Raw genomic sequence first — 21,919 nt, 5'->3', positions numbered from 1 at the left:
TGTCTCTGTAAATATTATGTTTTTATATACACGTAAACGATACTATATACTACTCGACGATATGTATATTTATTCAATAACGTCACGTAAGATTTTGGGTCATAATTTACTGTTAGCATCTTCGCAGCAAATGTCATCAATAAAATTTAATAACCCATTTGTAATAGACTTTTATTCTTCCGCGAACAAACGGAAAGAAGAAAAGAGATCTAATAGTATTTGGATCCGTATTTACCGGTTATTACTCGTAAGAAAGTAAGGGATCACCCCTTCATTATTCGCTCCAAAAACTGATCTGTTCAGGGCCTACTGGAGCGGTGTTCCCAGATGGAGGGATAAAGTTGCGCACGTGTAATAAACAAATTCCTACATACGTCAACGACGTATCAACCCTACTGAATACAAGATATCGTAAGAGCTTGTGTTCATGGTGATATATTTCGGTTCGAGTTATCGGCCATGTATAAAAGTTACTAGAAATGACCGCAAAATTATTAGGGGTATCCATAAGTAACGTCGCTTTTTGATACTTATGCCAAATTTTATTTCGCTTAACATTTAGTTCTTTCGAAATGTCACAATAAGCATACTAAATGTCAATAAATTTAATTAGTATGTAGATTATGTAATAATAAATCACGTCCACGAGCAAGGTGGTGATGTTTATTCGATTCGGAAAAAATGACATTACTCATGGGTACCCCTAATATTAATAATTGCAGTATTTTTTACTATTTCTTGAGTCCGTATCAAATTATAGATTGAAGATTGAAATTGAATCGAAATTTGACCAATCAGCGCAAAGTTCACTAAACTCAAATTTGCTTACAACTGCGCATGCACAACTTTTGTCCCTCTGTCTGGTAACACTGATCATTAGCTTTCAGTTGTATAGGTTGTTTCCTTCACTACAGTTTCTGCGTGGCCGAAACTCCTTTGTGGCATCTGTCAACAACCCTCATCCCTCCCGATCTGTCACAATTGTTTGGCAGTCGTAATGTGCAGACGTACTCCCGTAACGTTGTTTCTTAGTGAATCGGAAATTATCCACTTTCTTTAATACATATATCTATTTCGGTAGTAACCGAATCAAATCTAATATGTAACTAATAATCTAATTAAGTAACCAAATATTATACTTAACAATTGTGAGGGAAACAGCGTTTGGCGCATGTCCGTGAGGATTGCTGAAGCCACAAGGAAAAAGAAGTAAACTCCCCAGCATACGACCAAGTGAGCAATCTAGCAGGTAAGAATCGATGATAATTATGCAGAATCGAGACGACAGCGCCGATTTCAACAGGCTTGAAATATATCGTTAAAGCGATGATCCTAAACCTTCCCATCATTGAAGTCATTGAAATTCCTGGTCCCTCGTTTTGGCTGTCTTTGATGGACGTTAAGTAGATGCGAGAAATTGCATGCCAAAATATGTTACGTTATACGTGGAGATGAATCATTATATGCGCAAAATAGCACTCCTGATCGATTTAATACATTTGTGAAAATGTCCCGATGCTTTCTTTAATATTAACAATTAATAAATAGTCATAAAATTAACGTAATAAAAAATCATAAAAAAAAAGGTTAAAAACATACAAGTTACACTAATTTTCAGCTATTTGTTGATTGTAAATCGTAAGGTTAAAGGAAAGCGTGCGGATATTTTTAGATGTGCCGAATCGATTATGGGAGTGTCACACTTTGTATGTATATATTTTTTATCTCTACGTATATTGTAAGATATTTTAACATACGATTTCTCGTTTCCGACGTCATCAAAGGACGCAGCGCTAAGCTGTGTTCGAAAATGCCACACTAAGGGTAGAGTGAAATTTAATTGACCAATCATGATAAAGAAATCTTTGTTTTTTTGTCCTGATTTGTCAATTAAGTACATCATCAATGTAGTGTTCCCGAACACAGCCTTACTTTTCTAAACTCATCCTATTTTCTACAGCCTGTATTCTAAACTTTCTTTTATGATGAAAGCCCCTTTAAAAGTAGCTTGGGAACCATCTAATTAATCGAGAACCCACATTTAAAATATTTTTTATCAATAAAAGAAAGTTCAAAATATGGATCTATGACATATGTGATCTGTTCTTTTTAGCAGAACTAATTGCGCTATAAACCTTTTTTAACAACGTTTCAATAAACAACAAAGAGCGGCGACTGAAACCTCTCTTGAAAATAAATCGGGATCATGACTTGACCAACATATTTCAAGCTCGTTGAAATCGGCGAAATCACCCTTATTTTGCATAATTACCAGTAGTTATTGTGAGTTATTTAAAACAAAAATTTAAGGCATAAAATATTGTCTTGAGATTACAAGTTAACCATTCCACTAAAGCCCTTAAGATTCTTACAATTCTTACGATTTTGTGACAGGTGAATCAAAAGGTTGAGCATCCGACCGGCACAGCCATTACCACAACTGAATTAAACTGAACTATGACATGTGAATAATTGTTTTCTTCAAATTGCACCGTTGGTATAATGAGCGATCAAGGACATTTTAAAAACAAATCCAGAACAGCTCGCGCCAAACGGTTTCAATATAAATGGTTTGATGGAAATCCTGCATGGAAAACATGGGTAAAAGAGGTACCCAATGAGCCTACAAAATATTTCTGCAAAGCTTGCAAAACTACATTAACTTGCGGCTTGACTGAAATAAAAAAACATTCTGGGGCAGAGATTCATTTAAGAAATATGATGACAGCACAAAATTTAGATTGCAATATTAGCGATTCCAAGATAACGGATAGTACATTCTCTGCAGGAACTAATTCAGAACAAGCTGAAATGGCTCAGCCCGGGTCTGAAGAGGATTTTAACTTCGAAGACCGTGTTAAAATGGCTGAGATTCGGCTAAGTGTGTTTTTTGTGGAAAAGAACGTGCCATTCGCAATCTCGTCCGATTTACTCTTGCTTATGAAAGACATTGGAAAAGAACCCGGTATTTTGAAGTCGATGTATTTAGGTAGAACAAAATTAACACACATCGTTAACAACGTCCTCTGTCGTCAGGTGACAAATCGAATTTCTACAATTTTGAAGGAAAATAAATTTTCGGTTTATGAGGAAAAAATATTAAATGTAATGAATGAAAAGTGGTTTCCATTAATGGTGCGTTACGTGGAGCCGAAAACATTACGTATTAAATGTGAATTGCTCCAAATGATTCACTTGGGTGCGATTAACAGTTCTGCCAGCAAGATCTTCCAGTCTTTCAAAACTGAGTTGTTAAAAAAGAATATTCCACTACAGTCGATCGTCAGTCTCGTTTCTTATAATATTTCAACGGTGAATAAAAATTCTTTTGAGACAAAATTAATCGAAAATAATCCAGATCTCGTTGCGCTTCCGTGTGTATGCCATTATTCAGCCTTAGCGGTTAAAGTGGCTTGCAAAGTACTTCCTCAAAACTGCAGGCGTTTCATCAAAAGTGTTTCTACAATTATCAACAACAGCCCAGAAAAGATAGATACTTCGCAAGATTCGAACATGTCCTCCGAAAAATCATCTTACGCCGCAGTGGGTTGGCTGTCGCGTCACAAATATATCGAGGGAATTTTGGAAGTGTGGGATACTTTGGATAATTTTCTGACGAAACAAGCGTGTAAGGATATTAGCGCAGATCTGCATTCGATTTTTCAAGACCCTGCAACGAAAGCTTACGTTATCTTTTTGAAGTTTACACTTGATACTTTCAAGAGGTACAATGATAAATTCCAAACCCAAGAGACCGTCATTCACGAGTTGCAGCCTTCTTCGATGGAATTGCTACTTTGGTTCCTCAGAAAGTTCATCAAATCTGCGTTATTAAACTCGGAAATATTCGATCATACCGTAAGAAATTTAATTTTCTCTGATCCCGTTAATCAGCTCCCACTGGAGGAAATAGATTTTGGTGATGAATGCAAACAATACTTGCAAGACCGATTGAATCAGGGAGTATTGTCTGAGACGGACGTCAAACTTGTTCAAGGCTGTTGCTTGCAATTTTATGTCAAGGCAAGCGAATATATTTGCAATCATCTCCCGATCGATAATCTCTTTTTGCAACATGTTAATGTATTTGCAAGCAGATCTGCATTGTACGATTGCGATCGAGACTCCACATTTCGTAAAGTTCTCCAAGTTAAACGCAGATTACGCGACATGCTTGACGAAGATTCAATTGAAAGCGAATGGAGATCTTTATATGAAATCAGTCCAATTATAAAGGACGAATTGTCAAAACTATCTTTCGACGATATGTGGATGAAAATTAGCCTCTTTTCTACCGACGAAGGAAAACTTTGTTTTCCAAATTTGCGCTCTCTTCTTAGCGTTGTGAGAACTATTCCTCATTCAAACACCGAGGCTAAACGTGTATATTCTCTTATTCCAGAGACAAGTAAGAAGAAAAGAAACCTATCGATTGAGACGTTAAATTCAATTTGCGTTATAAATTATTATTTAAGAAGTACTAATGAAACTGCTCGCACCATGACAATGACGCGTGAGCACCTGGACCTGACGAATTCGGCAAATGTTTATAAAATAAAGTCTGAGTAACGCCGGAGCTCCATTACGATAGGGTGATTTGAGCGATTTGGGCGACAACATCCGTTGCACGTAGCGGTTTATCAGGCACGGTACGATTTGTGACAATCAGAGGTAGGATTCAGGTGGTATATGATAATGAGGAGTTGACGCTTAAGGTGGACGAGTTGGAACAAAAGTAAGGCAAGGCCACGAAAGTTAATGATCACTTTGCGGACTCCACCGCCTATGGTTCACTGTATATAAGAAGTATACCAGGTAAACGAGATGTTTTTCTTATTTTCAAAATTTTAGTAGAGTTAAAAATCACATTGAATTTTTCCTTATATTCCGTGTAAAAAGAATGGATTGAAAGATTTACTACGAGCTGGCTGATAATAATAAATGATTACAGATGCGAGAAAGGTCGAATAAAGACCGAGTAAATTTTATAAGAAATAGAATTTGGCGACTTTATATAATTCACACCGAATGTTTCAGAATTATATTTGCAATTGAAATAGTTATTTAATTTATCGACTATATCCGAATTAAAATAGAAAAATTTAATATAATAAATAAGAAGTAAAAAAATAAGATAAAAAATAAAAAAAGGAATAAAATAGAAAAAAAAAGAATACATCTGAATGAAACTTGAGAAAAAGTAATAATAAGTGGCCGCGTTCAGCAGAATGTTTATTTTACAACTGTTGGTAATTTTCTGTGTTGAGATTGGATTATTTCTCTAGATCTAAAAGAATGATCCTATCTCATTTCAGGGCACATATTACAGACTTGTTCAGAATTGCTCAATTATTCCCCATAAAATATAAGAGAAACTCTAAGGAATAACGAAAAGATTTCGATCGGAATCGATTCTTAACAAGTCCATGGATGTCCGGTAAACTCCCAACAGTTGCAAAATAAACGTTCCACTCAGCATGGCGAACATTATACGAGTATGTACCGTTTCTGCTGTTTTCTGTTATTAACGGCTGTCCGTTTCTTATTCCAGATACAATCCCAGCGAAAGTGCTTTTCGCAAATGCACACGAAGTGTCCGACTATGATAGACTATATTATGATATAGTCACCTTTACGATACATAATAGCTTTTGGCAAAGGAAGAAGGTGAATCTACCGAATAGCAACAGAAGCGCATATCACTCGTCTTATAGTTTTACAAATGGTTTTACTTAACATTACCGCTACTGTGCCTTCCTGTTGTTCATATAGTCATAGTATTTTTAATACAGGTCTATGTTAAATAGACGAATGTTACGTTCTTAGTCAATTTTATAAGGATAATTGATTGGTGATAACTTCTATATATATGTAGAGAAAAATATATATATACACAGGGGAAACTGAGACATACATAATTAAATTGCGGCATTACATAATTCGTGTGCGCCGCAATTATAAATCACGCTTATTAATAATAATAATAAATGAACTATTATCGTTATGTAATAATTGCTTTTTTTTTTATCGCGAAACGCATTGTTTTAACGTTAGAGAATCAATTCTCAAACTCTATCTGTGCTGTGTAAATATTAGGGAATTTTTGCAATAACGTTTTCGGTAGATACGATGAACGCTAAAATGCATTCCGGTATTCACTGCCAATACTTTAAGCCTATAGATACGTAACGCTTTAGCGTTTACTGTATCTGAAAGATAGTTTCGCAAAAACTCCCTATTATGTTGTTATATATACATAAACGGTAGTATTACTCGACGATATGTATATTTATTCAGTAGCATCATGCAGCATACGATTTGGGTCATAATTTATTGTTAGCATTTTCGCAGCGAATGTCATGAATAAAATTTAATAATTTATTTGTAACAGACTTTTATTCTTCCGCGAGCGATAAAAAACCTAATACTTAGATTTAGATATAATATTTAAATTCTAATATTTTTAGATTTGTTATATGAAGAGATTTACACCATATCAAAGTCGTCTCTCTGTAACAAAAGAAATATATAAAAGAAATTCACCAGGATATAATTTCATTATAATAAATATTATAGGATAACAAAACAAAGAGAAAAAATTCTTACTTCATCATTGTATTCTAGGACATGTTTTCTAATAGCAGACGTATCTACCCATGTTACAAAGTCTTCTAAGTTCCTATAACATATTAATATTATTTTATTTCTCAATATATATAAAATATGAAAGAATATACAGTAGATTTTTGCATAGCACAAGGAATATATGTTCTGTGTTATATGAATGGATCATATGAAAATACATATTTATACAGGAGGGGACATGAGATTTTTTTGGTAGAAAGAAATTAGGAGAGTTATTGATGCTTAAATCTTTCGTCTTACTAAATTGATGAGTCTATTTTATATACATATATATATTACCTTGTCACTAGAAATGCAGGATCCTTTACTACTTCTACACCAACTCTGACGTGACCTTGTTCTATCAACTTGGTTGCCATTTTTATTGTTTGACACATTTTACTTCGTACCATAACTACCGGTAGTCTCCGTCTGCAAAATGAACTGGCAGTTACTTTCTGAGTTTGGGACAAGTCCCATTTTGTGGAAATTAAACCCATCATGTACAGCTTCTCCAGTAATAAAGCACTCTGTTCTATACGGAAAGGATGGTCGGGCTCGATCTCCTTGATTTTCCTACTCAAGTCACGTATGTCACGTGCTATTTTATTGTATCTACAAAAAGTTAAATAAGAATTTTAAAAAATATATATCTTCAAGATATATTTACATTATTATATAATAATTATTATATATTACACATTAGTTGAATAAACGTTAATATTATTACATTGTATAATCAGCTCTTCTCTGCACACAATATCTTTTTAAGATCTTAACCTCGTGGAGATTATTGTCAGTTGGCCACGATATAAAATCCACCTTCTTCAGCAGCTTTTGCTCATGATACTTTAATTTTCGTACCATTGCAATCGATTATTTATACAAAACGTTTCACAAATTGATCTTTATTTAAATCAAATCTTACACGATACGCATGTAAACAATGTACATGTAATACTACTGTATGGCTAACGCTGCAATTTTCCTATAAGTGAAAGTGAACCCAACACTGAAAGATAGAAGATGAACGGTTATTGGCTATAAGAAAGAGTGGGAAAAGTGTTGAATAATCGTTAATGCGCAAGCGCGGCGGCAAAATTTAAACAGATTTATTAAAGGAATCGAGTAATTGATAATTAATAAGAAAAATAAATATTTTTATTATCGCTACAGAGTCTTCGTATTATACGAACAGGTAGTGAACGTAAGCTTACAAAATTTAAGTGGTTAGTTTTCAATATAGTGTCAAGTCAAATCATATTGGCTCAGACTATGGTGGAAGGACAAATGTCACGCATGCGCTTTATAACAAACTGAGCAGTGATAAAGACAGACGAGCATTGCGGCACCGTAGTGTTGCGGTCTCGCTCAAATTTCCATTAGCCATATAGTAGTATTATATATATATATATATATATATGAATATTTATATATTATATATATATATATGAAATTCCTATAAATACACCTATAAATACATGTTCTTGCACCATTTTCAAAATATTCTCCAAAAACCATGAACTTTATCGTATCAAAATCTACGAAAAAACACTATTTCTTTCATTCTCATCTTTTTGGGCAAAAATCGACTCTTTTAACATTTTCTTGAAGTAGACTTAAAAAAGTGTCTTTCGCACACACACGTGTTACGAATTTTATAATACTGAATATTTGAGAGAGGATTAAAATTTTATAGATTTACTAATTCTTTTAAAAGTTTGCATTGAAATTTTGTCTATATTGATGTAACATGTATTTCATTCCTAAAAAAAGAGCAAAGAGGGACCATCGCATCTAGAGAGGAGAGAGGCACAGATTCCGATATGTAACTATTCTGATATGTACAAATAATCCCCGATATTATATATAACCAAATATGCCAGTGTTTTCATTGTAATTGGCATGTAGTACGTTTAAACTTAGTTAACATGAAATATCGACTGAAAAAATTCAATGGACAAATAACAATTTTTGTTAAAAAATTATCCTCTTTATTGGAGTTTTTAACGTTATTTCCTCGTGGTAGAATCACGCATGTTATTCACAATACATTACGCGAAAATCTGATTACGCATCAGTAATTAGTTTCCATTCGACAATGAGATTACATGGAAACGCAAGTTCCCAAAAAAATAATACAATTCTCGTAAAGTTGCGTGTGTCAAGTACATAAAACTATATTAATAATATAGTTTAAAAATATGTATGTGTGTATATGTATATATATATATAATGTATGCATATCTCTACCCATATTTATTACATATAATTTCCATCAATACGTATATACATACATATGCATACGTTTGCGCGTTTCTTCTTTCTTTTTTGCATCCATATATATGTATATGTATACCACAAGTGTACAGAAATCTTCAAGGCACTCCTGATTTATATTACATTCAATATTTTACAAGTTGTGTTGTCCAGCGTTGAATGAACGAGGCATTCTGACGAGACGTAAATTAATCCTTTTACTCATTTTACAAAGCGACGTAGTAATACCTGATACGCGCATTTATACAGCAAACGGACAAGCGATGCAGGCATTATTGAAATGGGAAAGATGCATCCTTTTTTCTCTTTCCTTGTACAACTCGAATGTCGTTATCACATAACTATCTTTACAATTTTCTACGTACAATGCCAAGATTTTTTCCACTGAGAATATTAAATTTTAAAGCGAGTTTATTCAAAAGCGAATTATCTTCATCAGAGACGCGTTGCATTGCATGCTTTTCAATTTTTTTTTCTTTGTGAAACCAAGACATACATTGTCTGTCACAAAATAACGAGACTGACTACTAAAAAAAACACGGTTCAGGTATATTTCCAGTTGTTTCCAATTGGTTGACAGATACAATTACTTACTGTTGCACTTATACTGGCTTGGACATGTCTATTACTACTTGCAATTCTTTCATTTCAACATACCACTTCTATCCATATTTCAAGAAATATACTTTTATTTATTTTAGGATTATCTGTGGCACATTTTGAGTGATTCAAATTGCACACAGTATTCTGTCTGGCACTTTAATTTTTCATTTATCTCAAATGAGCATACATAGCTGCTAGTGTAATAATAATTTTTGTGAATATATATTTTCGAATGTATAGATGATTTTAACTTTTTCGGTTCGCGATCGAATTTCGCAATTAAAAGATCAGTCTCATTACTTTAGTAACGAACTATGTATAAATGGCGGACGGTGACACTAAACAAACACGATATTATACATTAATTAAGTTATTAATGCGATCTAAATGTTCGAGGCTGAAGTCAAAATATGTTTTTCGAATTACGCATGATATATTGCAGAAATATTTGGACACGATAGTAGCCTTAAATTATATTTCCCCGACAAAAAACATTATTTCTTCGTAAGACTTTATCTGCTTGTTCTATTTTTGGTTTCTTTTTTCTAAAGATCTTTATACTTGTTACGTCAAAGTATTGATTTCAGTCTAATCGAACACTATATCGATATCTATAAAACATAAAAAAAAAAGTAGAATCCGCAACATAAAATTCAAGACTACCGTAGTATACAAATAACTTTACAATATACCTGCGCCATATATGCGCTAACTAATTGCTAGATTTATCCAAAATATAGACTGATATTCCCAAATATTGCCTACGTGTTTGCTGCCTCCGTGTCTCATATACCTTTGGCTTCCCGCTTTAGTAACAGCACGTTTCACAAGCCTTCGTATTCGTTACTTAAATACAGTATATTACAGAGAAACGCTTATCTATAAGAATGCATGTACATCACCATCGCTTACCCCTATAGCAACATTCAGGATAATGTACACAAACAAGACATGTACAGGTTTTTCGACTGAATAATAGTTTTGATGCACTGTTTTTGCAGACTTTAAACACCAATCTCAGTCGGTTTTCTGCTGATATAGTTCCTTTAACGATTTCAGTTCGTCGATTAGCGTCTGATTTCTGTTCTCCAATACAGCAACACGATTTTCTAAGCACTTTATATATTCTTTCTTCTTTCTTCTACATTCACGCGCCGCTTCCCTGTAAACATTAAAAACAGAGGTGAAGTTATTTCATATCAAGATATAATTTTTCTAATGCACATAACATAACACTGACTCCTTCATTTTCTCTTTCTTTGGATAGAAAATATTTCTCAGATACCTGAGCCTCTTTATATTATTTTTTATACTAATTCCACTATGTATGTATAAATGTGTTGTATATATACAATAAATTCTATTTTTATCTCTTACCTGTTTTTGAGCAACCTCAGTTCTCTCTTTCGCGCAGCATCTTCCACTACAACCCCGTGACCTGTATAAGCTGGAACATTGCGAGAGACTGCACTTTCCAAATTTTTATGTTGTATGTCACAAATTCTCACGGTTCTCTACCGAGCGATTTATTTCACTATACTTGATAGAAAATAGTTACCGTGTTTTTTTATGAATGTACAGTTTAGAAAAAGCGTGTTACAAAACCGCATTATTAAATATAATTTATAAAAGAATTCAGAAAATCATTTATGTTACTATTACACATACAATAAAATTAACATGTATGCCGTTATTACTTTATTATGGCAACACATCGTGTTATTTTCTTGTATTAATTAAACTAACCCATACTTTTGTATCCTTTCGATAATATATGACGATTTGATAGAAACAGGAATCAAAACAGGAATCAAAACAGGAATCAAAACAGGAATGAAACGTAGCTTTTTAATAGTTTCGGAAATGATGCGAAAGCACACCTGGCACAAAAAATTGAGTGTCTTGACCCTGTGCATACTGCACTATAGCTCCAGTTGGTGTCGCCGCATTGCTCATAGTTAACGTATGAAGCCCCGGAACTCCCTCCCCTTGGGTCGCAATTTGAATAGTACCGGCGGGAATGACTGCAAAACAAATCATATCGAAAATATCTGACATTTTATCGTATGTAAAGGAAAAAAATTGTTCGTCAATTTCTGACTAACGATACGCCGTGCGCTATACGAATGCACTGAAGAAAGTATGTCGTTGTTCGTAATGAAATTACGATATAGTAATATTATAGCTGCGTTCTCTTTGGGTACTCAAACGCTGTAACTGCTGTATCATTCCATCTCCCTTTGGCATATAATAGACAATAAAGATAGAATGACACTTATAGCGCGTAAACGTTCAAATCGAATGCAGCTATGTGTATGTATGTATGTATGTATACTCGAATCTTCGCATAATATTCGTCTTGCATTCTTCCTAGGATATCAGCTGTTTTTCGCTGCATGTATGAAGAAATGCGCCGAATAACGAGTATTGATATTTATCCTATATAAACAAGAATGCCACACCAAGCGAGTGTCGTGAAAGAAGGTGAGATCAAAAGTTAGGCAATACACACAGGGATGGAAGACATTTGTGAATGTGAATCTCGAATGTCTTTTCTTAAATTAAATGCTATTCCTCTAACATCGTCTCTTTCGATATACAATGGTATGTAAAAAGCTGCGTACATACGGACAAACTCCATCGGAACTGTACAATCGGAAAAAATACGGTAAAAGAAGATAAAGTAACCAACCTGTTTGGTAATGGAGCGAATGGGAAGACACTTCACTGTCCACGTTAGAATCACACTCGGAAGATGATTCTAAGGGGGGCAAACGACCGTCTGTAACACCGAATCAACCCCCAAACCTCTATTACAATCAGTTCGTTGACCGGTATTAGCTAACGTGTGTGTGCGTCACTCTACGTATAACATATTTATATTACTTATTTCATTACCTCTGCATTTTTTCTGTCAAACTTTACTCTAGTAAACAACACCCGTATCACACAATCAATTCTACGTATATGCAAGTGTCGGCACCCAGAAAGTTTCAGTTATAGTGAGTCAAACGAAAAGAACTAAATGAGAGTCCGTTTTATCTATATGATGATAATTAGTTCAACTATTTCCTTTCTGGCTGCTGATTATAGACGTACACCTATCGTTAAACTGTGCAGTCAGCTCATACAAAAAGGAAATAGGGAATTACGATATTTAGAAATACTTATCAGAAACAATTAGTTTTTAAACATTAATTAGAAACGACTAAATTCTCAGATAGATACACAGGTAGAAACTTCGTAATGATAATTTACACAGACAGCTTGAACTAATATGTAGAATTAACGCGAAGTACATCCTGTTAAAATAATGCACACATATTTTATGCAATTATTTTATCAGTATCTTCTATTTTCGCGAGTTACAAGCTGCAGTAAGATATAGAATATATCGAACGATAAAATCAACGGGGAGGAGAATGTTATGTAGATAACGTACAGTCTAACGTGTATATAAATACTTTTTATATATATATATACTTTGTATGAACATTTCCTATATTGATTGTAACTTGTTGAAACACAATATATCACGTTGAAAACGAGTGTATGTGCCCGGACGGTGTGTCTTCGGAAATTATTTCTCTTTTTAATCTGGGCCAGTAGTTACTTTCGCTACTTTTACCTTATTTTCTTTACCGTCTGAAATTTTTACCTTTTACCTCCGATAAAACTTTATTTTTGAATTCATTGTTTGTTAATATATCGTTGAGGTAGTGGTCAAAAGGAGCATTATATATCCGCGTAAGTTTTTGTTATAAAATCTCAATAAATAAATCTCAACCTCGGATTTATTTTAAAACTTAGTAGTTTACCTTTGTTATATCATATTGTATTGGGCTTGGTATGGCATACTTTTCTTGTATATATAATACAAGTATATAAAGAATAATGCATTAAAATGCAAATTGTGTCGTAAAAGAGTTTTCAGTTACTTGCAATCGAAAGTAAAAAAAATTCTAGAGAGTTGTATAGCACATAAAATACTTATATACAGTATACTTTTTATTTTATTAACGATATATACATATATAAGGTGAATCTGATAAAGTCCACCATATTTTTTTCTTCAAAAACAGAGATAGAGAAAAACACCCATTATATTTTGACGAGACTTTAACTTTGTTTATATAATCAATAATTCAAAGTCATTTCAAGATCAACTTCATTTATTTTTAATGGAATTATATAGTCTTTTTTTTTAATACAAATCGATACCTCTCTTCATTCTGCGTATAAAAATATTAAAGTAAGATCGTCGAAAAGTGAATACTTTTCGAAATATTTTTCAGTACAAGATATGAAATATCTTGTATGCTTTTCACATGATATATATACTATATACACACACAAAATAGTGAAAACGTCCCGGAACAGTTAAATATCTCGTAATGCATTTTTTAAATAATCTTACAAAAGTTGTCAAGTTTAATCAGACGCATTTAATGACGGTATCTGTCTGATCTTTGGATGATATTGCCAATATCAGATCAAAGTTAACTTGAATTCAAAATGGAAACCGCTATTTTTTTTTATTATATATTCTTGTAGTTGATGTGAAGATGTCTTCAAAACGTTATAGTAAAACTTTAAAAAATTTTGTTAAATACTCTTCGAGTCATTGGTTGACAAATTTCAGATACCACCGACATTAGCGTTATCCAAAATGTATCACACGAAGTTATACTTGCTTGGTCGGATTTATACTTCTTATGCACGCGTATGTGTGTATATACGTATATCTCGCAGAGATCAAGACCTAATTGCTCATTATTTCCGCAGCGAATACGAAATGTACTGAATAATTATTATGAACATTGGGGGCGTTACTGTGAAATCGTAGGAAGTCAACAATCTGAACGCTTGCTCAACTAAAACACACAAAGATCATTCTCAGTCACGAAACGGTAGCCACACTTTTTTCCGATGACTTTTGTAACGCATCTCGTAATAGGAAAATGCATATCTTCTGAGAATTATCTACAAACTAAATTCTTCTGTTGGATATAAGATGTGTTCCGAAAAAAAGTGTTGTAATTTTGTTGTAACTGACCATATAAACGACAGAGAGAGTTTGGAGTTCTAAAATACTGTGGAAGTAACGAAACATAGGATCCTGATCTTTGCATGATACATATATACGTACACATATACACGCATGCATGTATACATACACGCAAAAGATGTAAAAATTCAATCAAATAACCTCCATCTTGGATAGTACATCTTAGATAACGCTAATGCCGGTGATACCTGAAATTTGTCAACTGATAACTCCAAAAATAACATATAGAATATCAGAAAATTAGACCGTCAAATTTTGAAGGAAAATAGAAGACTTCAAAATCGACATTTTTTTGTTAATTCTACTTTTTTACGACGATTTGTTTTAATACGATATAAATAAACTATAGATAAGTCAAATTTTCCCATTAAGGCTTGACTATCTCGCCGCAACCATATTGGCTTATGATGTCATAGACGAGAAAATAAAATGTCGTAGAGAAAAACAGTATTAATAAAAAATGTTTATTTTAAAGTCCTCTATTTTTCTTAAAAGTTTATCGATATAATTTGTTAACGCTCTGTATACATACACATATATATACGCTTATGGCGCGAACTCTACATTAATATATATCAAAACATAATAATTAAAAAAAAAGAAATAACATGAGTGATATGAGAATCAGTAAAATCTAATAAAATTAATCTTATAGTTAATTTTTTTAATACAATTTTAAAGCTTAAATAGACATATGGAAGTTACTATATTTTGTATTCATCGGTCTACTATCGGTTTACTCATATATTCAAGTTATTTATTTGTATGAACTGACATGCACTTAAACATCTCGCACGAAATCGTATTAGATCGCAAGCATTTACCTTTGAGATACTCCAATTGCAACTTGCATTCATAGCTATTCCTTAAGTGAATTGTACGGATGATAATATTTTACGTTTATGCGACAACCTAGCAGACAATTACACCTTTGCTATTGTATAAATTTCTATAGCGCACGACATAAAATATCTACGTGCTAGTTTCAAGATAGAATTTCTAAGAATGCACCTTACCTGTAATTTCTCCACCGCCCAAGTCATTAAGAATTTTTCTATAAGATGGTCTTCTGGTAAGAATGTCTCTTCTCTTTTTAGGTGATTCTTCGTCTGAGAAACTGTCATCACTACCGGTTTCTACCACCTTGAAAGAAAGCAAGATGTTTAAATTTTAAATATGCATATATATGTGTGTATGTGTGTGTCCATATATCGCGCATATATAAGTGTAAACATATAATTGCTGTATTATATTATAATTATATTAATATTTGTTTTATATCATTGTAACAAGTATTATCTCAGAAAGTAGAATATTGTGATATATCTGTATTGTAGCACAAATCTTACTTGAAGGGTCTGTAGATTGCCTTGTGCAGTTTGTATAACAGAATTAGGTTTGCTAACCAGAATAACATTTCCTTTAGAGATAGCAACAGGTTGTATGTTTGTAGCCGTTTGTATTACAGACTGTTGATTGGGCTGTATGACCGATTGTACCTATACAAGGATATAAATGTTAAATTAATCACAAAAGATTACTTTATACATTTTAAAATTATGTATATATACATATATATACATATACATGATCATTATTCCTTAAGCATACAGACAAAAAGCGTATAATCATATAACGCTACACAAGAGAATATCCATGAATGTATCAATTCGTGCTATAATAAAAAGGAATAATGCACATGTCATATATAAATATATACAATTCCTCTCTTTTCTCTTAGTGCATGTGCGCATGCACACATGTATGTGTATATATGTCTAAATAGAAATTGTAGCAAAATTTCAATATGTTTACGCACAAGGTGCACCTTTTGCAATACGTTATATTAACAAGAAACATTTCTTAAAAATCCTACAATATAAAAGAGAAAGAGAGAAAGAGAATAAAAAAATCACATCTTAAAGAAATATTATATTCCTGAGACGCAACCAGCATTATGCAAGATCAGACACCTAAATTGCTTATGTTACAGAAATAATCATAATTGGAAGATAAACAAATGATTGTATGCATGCTCCGAAATGAAAAGAAAGAAAATTATTGGACATAGATACACAGGAGAACCTCCTGTATACCTGTGTTGTTCCTGACGAAGGTAGTGTAAGTTGCACAATGCTGGTAGAAGCTACCAGGTGGTGAGTTTGCTGCTGATGTGTTCTATCGAGAGATTGTACCGATGTAGCAATTGCTGGCGCAGCATCGCCGCCTTGGGAACTCTGGGACAATGGATCGACTGCTGACCCATTTTCCTCGACCATACTTTCCATAGCCCGGCTACCTCGCGAGCTCTGTAATATAAAACATATTTTAACTTACATGATTAATATAAAAAGCTTCTCTTTGCATAATCTAGTATAAAATTTCCTTAAAATAGAAAAACCTAATTGTATTCAATGTAAATCATAGAAATAAATACAATATTTATACAATAACATAATCAGAAAACAAATATATATTGTTACATTCTCAATCAATTGGATATAGTGGTGGAATTGGAAAATAATCAAGTCAAAATGCATGTAGCTGCATGCTCTCGATTGCACACGATATGAGTTTGGATTAAAAAATTATCTGGTAACGTTATTTTTTTATTCGATACAAGCAATGGGGGAAGGAAACAAGCCACAATGTAAATGCTCGCACATGTTCTTTTTTCTCTTCTTTCTTCGCAGAATCCTCCGTGACAGTCGTCTTTACGGAAAGAAACGCGGTAGAAGAAGACCGAACACAATTCGAACTTCCCGCCAATAACGGAAAATCCGACGACTGTTACTGCGTCATTTACATAAGCGGATCTAAAAATAACACGGGTGGAACAATAAACACTCTCGAGATACTCTCCGTTCTAAGCGAGAGCCGCGGCGAATCTCAGGGGGTGAACGCGAGTGAACCCCTACGATCAGACGTGTGTACCCCTGGGGGAGCGCGGGACCGCGCGCGCGTCTCGCGGATGTCCGTACCCTGGACGTACCTTAGTACGTCAAACGGCGAATGTCGCGTAACCCCCTCGCGTCAATCAACGAAGCGAAGGGGGATTACGTGCGCGTTTCTCGTCGAGGCGCCATATTTCGCAGCATCCGTGTCGCACAGCAGACGTAAATGCGGATCGTCGCGCACGGGTACTACGATAGAAAACGGCGGAAAACGTTCCACTCTTCGTCTACAACGAACGGTTCGCCGCGAGCGGTATCGTAGTGTGCGAGAGAGAGCGAGCGCTGGTCCATGCCTGCCGCCTTGTTATTATTCTCCAGCTGGGGTACTTACCCGGTTACGTATTTCTCGTCACCAAGTTTGCTGCAATAGGAGTGGGCAGACGGGCAAGTACGTAGCAGCCACGTCAAAACTCCAGTGGCTTCGTCACTGGTGGAACCCGCGACCTCTGAGTTGCGCGTCACGATCAAGATGGCAGACGTCGCTCGTTGTCGTCGCCGTCGTAGTCGCTAGCTGCCGCTGCTGCTGGCTCTCCTTCTCTCTCCCTTCCTCCTTCTCTCTCCCTCCGAACCCTCATAATCTAATCTCTTCTATATTCCTACATACGATCGTATGTGATCAAGCGGGCTCCGATTATGAGCAATGACGACGATATTTTTGCATCACGTTCCTTTCTTTCCTTTTTCATTATCGTTCTCTGTCTACAACACACTCTCTCTCTCTCTTACTCGCTCGCTCACTATTCAAAGGCCCTTAGCAGAATGTTTGACTTATAATTTTGAAATAATATTTTATGCCATTAATCCTTATCAAAATTATCATTTGTTTACTCTCTTATTATACAACGACTTGTCATTAGTCACAGACAGAATGGTTTTTTATTGCTTTTTCGACCGTGGTTATATTGCATTCATGATATCATAGGCGAGAAATGACACGTTGAGAAATATTGCATGTCATTTGCAAATAAAGAGATATTTGAATGAAACAGTATTTGAGATCGCTTAAAGACACTTGTGAAAATGGACGAAAACTCTCCTTTCTCTTCCTGGCAGTCAATAAATAGTCGTAAAAGACATGTGAAATAAGGCTTGTTTATGTAGGAAAACACACGGTTTCACAATTATGAAAAAGGAGTAAAAAATATATTCCATATATAAAATTCCAAGCTAATCTTTGCGTCTAACTTTAGGTTTAATAAATATGTCACAAGTGCACAGTTGCATAATAAAGCACATAATAACGAAATGGCACGCAAGAAAAATTTCGTTGCCATTCTTCACGCATATACGTGTAGTAGTCCAACAAGCGTAACAAATACTTCAAAGCATTTTTCCTTGTTTGTCTTCCTTAATTCGGATTCAAAAGATAGATGAAGAAGGACAAACGTTTCGAAGTATTTGTAACGCTTGCTGGACCGCGCCCCATTACTTTATCGTTTTGTTATTTGAAACTGTATAATAGTAATAGTATTCTGAACTCTCTTTTATCGATAAAAACGTCTCTAAAAATATCTTAGGAACCATCTGCTTGGTTTAGGAGTCATATTTAACCGTTTGAGTGCTGAAAGTCGATATATCGATCTTTTAATATATAACCTAAAATTTTTTCCCATCGTACTATTTTTTCATACTTTCAGTACAAATTAGGATCAGCAAATTTAACCCATATAAGAAAAAAACTCAGCACTCAAACGGTTAAAGCACTTTTTATTGATAAAAGAAAGTTCAGAATACAGTCTTACGTCGTTACTACGAGTTATGCCTTCTGTAACAAATTTTTAGTTCTCATGGAAAAGCGGCACGTTGATTGGCTATCGCGTCCTTCTTGACGTGTGGTAAGCGTTTTCACGTTCTGTGTGCGGGAGGCTATTACAAAATTTACGGTTTCAACACAGACAACCACGGTTACTAAAGGAAAGTTGGCCAATTTTTAAGGTGCGTTTAAGGAGGAGATACTGTTAGCGCTATAAACGCAAACACTACTAATGCTGTTCGTAACCAATGGCGCGAAAGCGATGCAAGCTCTACGAATGGTATTAGTGTAGCATTAGCATTTGATCTGTTCTTTTTAGCTATACTGTTGAACTGGTTCGATAAGTTCGAATGAGACGAGTATTATTCTCCTCATATTCGACTGTGATTGGTCAATTTCTTGAGGCTTAAAGCTTAAAACACCTATTGTAGACCAGAACTTAAACTGAGTCTGCAATGAGAATTTAAGCTCTAAACCTTAAAAAATTGCTAGTCACAATTGAATATTTCCTCACATTCAGCTGTGATTGGTCAATTTTTTAAAGCTTACGCCGTAAATTCTCAATGTAGATCCCGCTTAAAATAGGTGCTCAGTATCGTCAAAATCGACACGTGGTATATCGAGAGTGGACGCGCGGCCGATTAGCAGCCACATCTGTGATCAGTTTTGCGCAAATGGCCTGTCGACGTTGAAACCTGTCTGAGATCGCGTAACAGCGCGACAGCAGTTGACACGTTTCTCTTTTTTCTTCTGTATCGTTTTAGACAGTGATCGACGGTGAACTCCTGCCAAAATGGTCCTTCTGACGATGATCGCGAGGATATCTGATGGTCTCCCGCTGGCAGCCACCATGCAGGAGAACGAACAGGTTAGAAATTTGTTATGATGATGAAATGTCACTCTAATGTTATAGGCATTGCACCTCGTCATTGCGACTAATTCTCGTTAAAAAGAGCGAGAATTTACATGTGCGAAGTTCTCAACGAGACTTTAGTTTCATTCTCGATGATAAAACAAATGGAATATCCTGAAATTTATTTGATACATAAAAAGAAAGAATTAGAATAGTTTGCTCCTTTTGCAGTGAATCAGCAACAAATATAATTATAAGTTATAAACCATTCTGTTCACAGAGTGGCAGAAGTATCTTGGAGTATCAGAATCAAGCGAAGATGTTATTCAGGAAGCTAGCTCCGCAATCTCCAACAAGATGTACCTTAGAAACTGGACCATATCTTTTTCAGTGAGTAATCATTGCTGAATATACTTAATGCACACCAATATCTAAATTACACATGTTTGATATTTCATATTCTATATATCTATAGCTACTTAATTGAAAACGGAGTCTGTTACCTGGTATTATGTGAGAGGAATTATAGTACACGCATAGCTTATAGTTATCTGGAAGATATTGCGCAGGAATTTCATGCACAGTATGGCAAACGTGTAAATACAGTAACCAGGCCTTATACTTTTATTGAATTTGGTAGGTTATGGGTAATATAGTCGGCATAATGTATTACCAAATATATATATATATATATATCTATTTAATATCATTCACTTGTTATATATAGATACATATATCCAGAAAGCCAAAAAAGTCTTCTCAGACAGTAGGTCCCGCAGGAATCTGAACACACTTAATAGCCAACTGCAGGATGTGCAAAGAATTATGGTACAAAATATCGATGACGTCTTACAAAGGGGTACTGTACTTTCAGGTAATGTTCCACAATCTATCTTCTTTGCGTGAAGAAGGAATGTGTATGTATTTACATATGTTAATATTTGTTAACTGCACTTTTCAGAACTGGATACAAAAACACAAAATCTATCTATGCTGTCTCAGAAATACAAGAAAGACGCGAGACATCTAAATAGCAAATCAATGTATGTTAAAGCTGTCGCGGGGCTCATTGCATTTCTGGTCTTCCTTTTATATTTCTTTATTCTTTAGTTAATTAACTCAAGTGAAAACAAAATCAATTATGCATCAAGAGTATTCCATTTTCAAGGACAGAATATATTTCGCTTATTTATCTTGGCTATAATTATGAAATATTTATCATTTTAATGTTTGTCTACATTGATTTGTGGGAGAAAAAGTGAAGTGAAAATTTCTACCCTTACATTTAAAAACAGAAATTTTAGGAATTCTACCAATGTATCTAAAACGTGATCTATACCGAAACTATATGAAATATGGTATGTAATTTTAGTAAAAACATTCAACCCTTTTTTTAACGCTGTACAATGACACTAAATCCAACAAGTCTTGTTATATAATATAGGAATGAATAGATATACGATTTTACGTTTTGGTTTTGTTGAGTCGTTTTAGTGTTCTTATAACAAAAAGACAAAACGATATTATAATGTAAGAATTTTTGAAATGTACTGTATAGCGAATTATTTGTGTAATATATACGTTTATTTTTGTAATTTACTTAGGATATTAAATTGCTATCAAACCATTGATTTTGATAAACTATTCAAATGCTAAAAAGAAAAAAAATATACCAATTCTCGCCAAAAGAGAAAATTTAACGTAGTATTTCATTCATTCCTACATATTTATTCAAGTCACACAGCATATATACATATATATATATATATATATATATATATATA

At 34.1% G+C, this 21,919-nt stretch overlaps 4 protein-coding genes across 16 annotated transcripts; 2 read left to right on the top strand and 2 right to left on the bottom strand.

Annotated features, from left to right (window-relative positions):
* Positions 1-904: 904 nt before the first annotated feature.
* LOC106743939 lies at positions 905-6,388 on the top strand. Of its 2 annotated transcripts, XM_014618294.1 has the most exons (4): positions 905-1,249; positions 2,395-4,649; positions 4,716-4,815; positions 5,552-6,388. In XM_014618294.1, the coding sequence occupies exon 2, from the start codon at positions 2,503-2,505 to the stop codon at positions 4,567-4,569; it is 2,067 nt and encodes a 688-aa protein (XP_014473780.1). In that variant the 5' UTR covers positions 905-1,249; positions 2,395-2,502; the 3' UTR covers positions 4,570-4,649; positions 4,716-4,815; positions 5,552-6,388. The 2 variants fall into 2 exon arrangements, with proteins under 2 accessions (XP_014473780.1, XP_014473779.1); XM_014618293.1 differs by having other exon boundaries at positions 2,395-4,815.
* On the bottom strand, positions 6,389-7,751 carry LOC106743940 (U3 small nucleolar ribonucleoprotein protein IMP3). Of its 2 annotated transcripts, XM_014618296.1 has the most exons (5): positions 7,355-7,751; positions 7,132-7,239; positions 6,925-7,056; positions 6,607-6,679; positions 6,389-6,510 (listed from the first exon to the last, which is right to left on the bottom strand). In XM_014618296.1, exons 1-5 carry the CDS (start codon positions 7,489-7,491, stop codon positions 6,487-6,489), a joined length of 474 nt encoding a protein of 157 aa, XP_014473782.1. In that variant the 5' UTR covers positions 7,492-7,751; the 3' UTR covers positions 6,389-6,486. The 2 variants fall into 2 exon arrangements, with proteins under 2 accessions (XP_014473782.1, XP_014473781.1); XM_014618295.1 differs by having other exon boundaries at positions 6,403-6,510; positions 6,925-7,239; positions 7,355-7,682.
* Positions 7,752-8,907: 1,156 nt separating this feature from the next.
* Positions 8,908-19,133, bottom strand: LOC106743926 (cyclic AMP-responsive element-binding protein 1). Of its 10 annotated transcripts, none has more exons than XM_014618258.1 (8): positions 17,861-19,133; positions 16,672-16,884; positions 15,925-16,074; positions 15,592-15,718; positions 12,200-12,289; positions 11,388-11,531; positions 10,885-10,954; positions 8,908-10,669 (listed from the first exon to the last, which is right to left on the bottom strand). In XM_014618258.1, the coding sequence occupies exons 2-8, from the start codon at positions 16,861-16,863 to the stop codon at positions 10,525-10,527; spliced, it is 918 nt and encodes a 305-aa protein (XP_014473744.1). In that variant the 5' UTR covers positions 16,864-16,884; positions 17,861-19,133; the 3' UTR covers positions 8,908-10,524. The 10 variants fall into 10 exon arrangements, with proteins under 10 accessions (XP_014473744.1, XP_014473747.1, XP_014473750.1 ...); XM_014618261.1 differs by having other exon boundaries at positions 10,885-10,945; positions 17,861-18,994; XM_014618264.1 differs by having other exon boundaries at positions 16,771-16,884; positions 17,861-18,985.
* On the top strand, positions 17,829-21,912 carry LOC106743928 (vesicle-trafficking protein SEC22b-B). Of its 2 annotated transcripts, XM_014618270.1 has the most exons (6): positions 17,829-17,917; positions 20,047-20,150; positions 20,416-20,525; positions 20,611-20,771; positions 20,863-21,009; positions 21,097-21,912. In XM_014618270.1, exons 2-6 carry the CDS (start codon positions 20,076-20,078, stop codon positions 21,243-21,245), a joined length of 642 nt encoding a protein of 213 aa, XP_014473756.1. In that variant the 5' UTR covers positions 17,829-17,917; positions 20,047-20,075; the 3' UTR covers positions 21,246-21,912. The 2 variants fall into 2 exon arrangements, with proteins under 2 accessions (XP_014473756.1, XP_014473755.1); XM_014618269.1 differs by lacking the exon at positions 17,829-17,917 and having other exon boundaries at positions 19,690-20,150.
* Positions 21,913-21,919: the final 7 nt, after the last annotated feature.

Source organism: Dinoponera quadriceps, unplaced genomic scaffold, assembly GCF_001313825.1.
Source record: "Dinoponera quadriceps isolate SergipeBrazil2010 unplaced genomic scaffold, ASM131382v1 scaffold1070, whole genome shotgun sequence".
Classification (NCBI taxonomy): Eukaryota; Metazoa; Arthropoda; class Insecta; order Hymenoptera; family Formicidae; genus Dinoponera; species Dinoponera quadriceps.
The sequence above is the reverse complement of the archived record's forward strand: the minus strand, read 5'-3'. Positions and strand labels throughout refer to the sequence as shown.